Source organism: Manacus vitellinus, unplaced genomic scaffold (assembly GCF_001715985.3).
Source record: "Manacus vitellinus isolate BGI_N305 unplaced genomic scaffold, ASM171598v3 scaffold_78_pilon, whole genome shotgun sequence".
NCBI classification, from domain to species: Eukaryota; Metazoa; Chordata; class Aves; order Passeriformes; family Pipridae; genus Manacus; species Manacus vitellinus.
Genome location: NW_021940807.1, coordinates 422,711 through 426,815, shown reverse-complemented (window position 1 = coordinate 426,815; position 4,105 = coordinate 422,711). Strand labels below are relative to the sequence as shown.

Sequence of the window (4,105 nt, the reverse complement as noted above, 5' to 3'; positions counted from 1 at the left end):
CCTCCCCACCCTCACAGACAAGAATTCCTTCCCAATATCCATCTATCCCTGCCCTCTGGCAGTGGGAAGCCATTCCCTGTTTCCTGTCTCTCCACCCCTTGTCCCCAGTCCCTCTCCAGCTCTCCTGGAGCCCCTTCAGGCCCTGCCAGGGGCTCTCAGCTCTCCCTGGAGCCTTCTCTTCTCCAGGGGAATCCCCCCAGCTCTCCCAGCCTGGCTCCAGAGCAGAGGGGCCACATCCCTCTCCTCATCTCTGTGATCTTCTCTGGACTCTCTCCAACATGTCCATGCCCTTCCTGTGCTGGTGACCCGCTGACCTGGGCACCAAGGAGTTGATGTGCTGCTGTGTCCCAGACTCTGATGGAAGCACATGGGGACAGGATGTGGCTGGAGAAAGGGGGCACATGGAGATGGGGAGCACCTTCCTGGGGCCACTTCCCTGCTCTGGTTCATGGAGATAAACACCAAGTCAGTGTCAGTGCAGGACCAAAGGTCGATCCAGTTGTGGATCTCTCTCTTTCCACTTTTCTTTTACTCTTTTATTTCTCTCACTACCAGAAAATAAGGGCTAAAACACCAATTCCCATGCTGAGTGCATAAGTTAATGGTCAAACTCTGTGAGCTTCTTTTGGACCCTCTGATCCTTGTTCCTTTCTGATCTACAAACCTTGGGATCTCCCCTCTTCTTCAGAGCAGGATCCAACAAGATCCCTGGATGGTTTTCTCCCTGTTTCAATGCTCCTGTTCAAACATCTCTTCATCTCTGACACAAGGGGGGAGCCCTTGGCACACTCCAAACCTTCATTTTTTGGGGAATTGCTTGTCTGTCAGCCCTTTGCTGAGTTGTGGATAATCTCTGGAGCATGGGAGGATCCCCCCTGGATACACAAATTAAGGAAGCACATGTCTGTGTGCACATCAGGGGGGTTATTTAAACGTAAATCTGCATATTTCTGGGGCATTAAGCTGATTTTGAAGTGTTTTTACCTTTCAGATTGTCGAGTTGGAGCAGCTGGGACAGCCTTGGCTCCTCTCAGTGGGGAGCTCCGTGTCCCTGGAAATTCAGTGCCTGGGTCACCTCAGCTCTTCCCCTGTACCAAACCCGTGGTTTTCTCAGACGAATTTAGGCCTGTTTGACCCCGAAGTTGATCAGGAACTCCCCAGCCCCTCCTCCTGGTGTGGCTTTCTCGGGCTCTGCTCCGGCGGCGATGGTTTATTGCGCGGCCCTGAACTGCCGCAACGCCACGAGCGGCGCCCGCAAGAACAGCTCCGTGACTTTCCATGGATTCCCCCTGCAAAACGAGGCTCTCCTGCGGCAGTGGATCCGGAACATGGGCAGGGACATGGGGACCCCCTCCAAGTACGAGCGCCTGTGCTCGGATCACTTCGAGGAGGGCTCCTTCCAGGGGGACCCCTTGAAAATCCGCCGGAGGCGGCGGCTGCTGAAGGAGGCTGTTCCCAACAAGTTCATCCTGGGGCAGGATGGGAAGTGGCTCGTGGGGACACCCCAGGGCTTCTGTGATGGGATGAGGAATAAAACTCGGAAGCGAATCCGGAATCCCGAGCACCAGAGGGTGAGTGGGGTTGATGCTGGGAATAAATGAAATTAAAGGAAGGGTTTGGGTGTAAAGCCTTGGAAGCAACCTGGAGAAATATCCCTTAGAGGGCTTAATTAATAATAATATTATTATTCCCTAATAATAAGGTTTTATTATTAGGGAGGAGCTTTTCCAGCCGGTGTGGAACTGCCTCTGGGCTTATTTAAAACACTGAATTATTAAGAAAGAGCCACATTCCCTGAGGGAGCTGGGTGTGGATGCTGACCCTGGATATTTTTGACCCAGTTATTTGAAAAAATCATTGTTTTGGTTGAGTGACATCGTTTTTAAGGCATTTCACTCGTTCTGAAATAACAGCAGAGGGTTCTTAATGTAAAATCTTTCATTATTGAGCTGGTTACACACACACAGACACTACTGGGAGCAGTTGGGTGGTGACCACCTGTTAAAAACCATTGGAAAAAGAGGGTTTTTAGGGATTTACGACTCCCCAACAGCACTGACCGCCGAACATTTTGATTTTTAGGTCCCTGGGAAGTGTCCCAATGATGCTAAGAGGCCAACTTTGGAGGATTGGCAGAATGAATTTTGCAAGACAATCCTAAAGGAGAATTACGGATCTTTAACCATGTTCAGGAAAGGTCAGTTTTCCCTCTCCAAAGGGTGATATGTGCTGGGTCAGGCCTGGCTCTTGTCACTCCTCAAATCCCTGGATTTTTAGAGAATTAATCTTTAGGTACTTGGGAATCTTTGTGAGATCCACACACAGTCTTCCTTTTAAAGGCTGAAGCATGGGCAGAGGGTTTAGGATCCCTGGGAATGCACATGCCAGCAAAAACAAGGACAGAGGAGTGGAAGAGGTTTAGATGCAGGAGCTGCAGTGACTCAGGAATCATGAATCCTGAAGACTCATTATTTATACTGAAGCTGTGTTTTCCTCATCCCCAAACCCTGATGTATGTTTGGGTTTGGGATTCGCTGAAGGGAATTGAACTGTTTTGATGCAGAAATAGTTAAATAACAAGAGTGATGCCCAGAAAATAAAGAAATCTTGTCGATTTTAAGTGCCCAACTGTGTGTTTGAAATCACTGATATTTTAAATTCAAAGCCGTGAGCCCTCCCTGGCTCCTCAGCATCCAGGTAATTCCATGGATTCATAGAGGAACCTGCTGAAATCAGGAGCTAAAAGTGCTTTCCCTTGTTCCCAAAAAGACAGGACTGAACCACCAAATCCAACACCAGGTGGCTGAATTTGGGGTTAAGGCTCAAATCCGAGACCTGCCACTTTCCAGCAGTTAATTTTCAACCTTTGGGGTGTAATTTCTGGAATATTTTGTAAAAATTGAAAGACAAATCCTGCTCACCTTCATCCCACCACCTTTTTAGACACCGGAGCAGCTGCATTGGCTGTTCCCTCCTGGTTGAATTTTCCCAGGAATAACAGAGGTGCTCTTTAGACAGCGAGTTATGCAGGAAAACAGCCAGAGGAAAATAATAATAACCATCATTTCCACGTTCCTTCTGTTGCTTGTTCAGATTATCCTGTTCCCAAAAGCAAGATCCCGGTGGGAGAAGCGGTGCAGGTCAAGGCTCAGCAGGGTTTGGAGGGAAGGAAGATTCCTGCCAGCCTTAGCACAGGTGTGAGGCTCGTTGGGAATTAACTGGCAACACCTGGAACCTGGTAGGATTGGAGGGGGGGAATTCCAGCCCACCCCTGCTTTTTTTTACCCGAAACTTGGGGGGTTTTCGTACAGATGCAAAAATTGGGAATTGTTGTCCTCTGGAGGTTTGTGGATAACGGGATAAAGGGAACGTTGGGAATGTTCTTGTTCCAGGCCGTGGTGGTGCCATGATCAGATCTCAGCAGCAGAGTGCAGAAAACACCCAAGTTCAGGGATCATCCTCAGGAGGATCCCAAAACCAGCGCTGGAACCTTTCGGACAAGGGGGAAACATCAGAGAGCCACCAGAGTCCAACAAACCAGGCAGAGCCCCCGGGAAACAGGAGAGGCAGCAGCTTCCCTGCAGGAGGGCAACTTGGCGAGTTCAAACAGTTCCTTTTTCAGCAGCAGGCCCACCCCAAGGTGTCTGAGGTGCCCTGGTTCATCTGCACCGAGTGCGGGAAGAGCTTTGCCCGGCACACGTACCTGCTCCGGCACCGCAGGATCCACGCGGGGCTCCGGCCTCACACCTGCCTGGAGTGTGGCAAGAGCTTCCTGGAAAAACCCAAGCTCACCAGCCACTGGAGAACACATTTTCACATAATCTACGTGCCAAATGATTCCCTAGGATAGGTTTTCCCGTTCGGTTGTTGAAAATCCCCCCCCTCAGTCCGGGGGTGGTGGTTTGTGGTCCTGTGTGGGTTACAGGGAAGCTTTGGGATAAGGCACTTTGCCTAAATTTAATCAAATTCGAGTTCAAAAGGCTTCTGCTTGGTGCCAGTCTAATAATCATTGATTAGGACCCGATTTTAATTAGTGGCTGGGTAATTCCTATCCTGTTCTATCCATCCCTTCCTGGGAGCAGGAGTTGGGATAGAGCAGCGTTGG

At 49.8% G+C, this 4,105-nt stretch overlaps 1 protein-coding gene across 1 annotated transcript in view; it reads left to right on the top strand.

Annotated features, from left to right (window-relative positions):
• Positions 1 to 3,850, top strand: part of LOC103756388 (zinc finger protein 19-like) — a 5,984-nt gene extending 2,134 nt beyond the window's left edge. The window contains exons 2-5 of the mRNA XM_029964668.1: positions 992 to 1,571; positions 2,083 to 2,197; positions 3,094 to 3,195; positions 3,393 to 3,850. Coding sequence (XP_029820528.1) covers positions 1,206 to 1,571; positions 2,083 to 2,197; positions 3,094 to 3,195; positions 3,393 to 3,850 — 1,041 coding nt within the window. The 5' untranslated portion in view covers positions 992 to 1,205. The remainder of the gene's footprint in view (positions 1 to 991; positions 1,572 to 2,082; positions 2,198 to 3,093; positions 3,196 to 3,392) is intronic.
• The last annotated feature ends 255 nt before the right edge of the window (positions 3,851 to 4,105 follow it).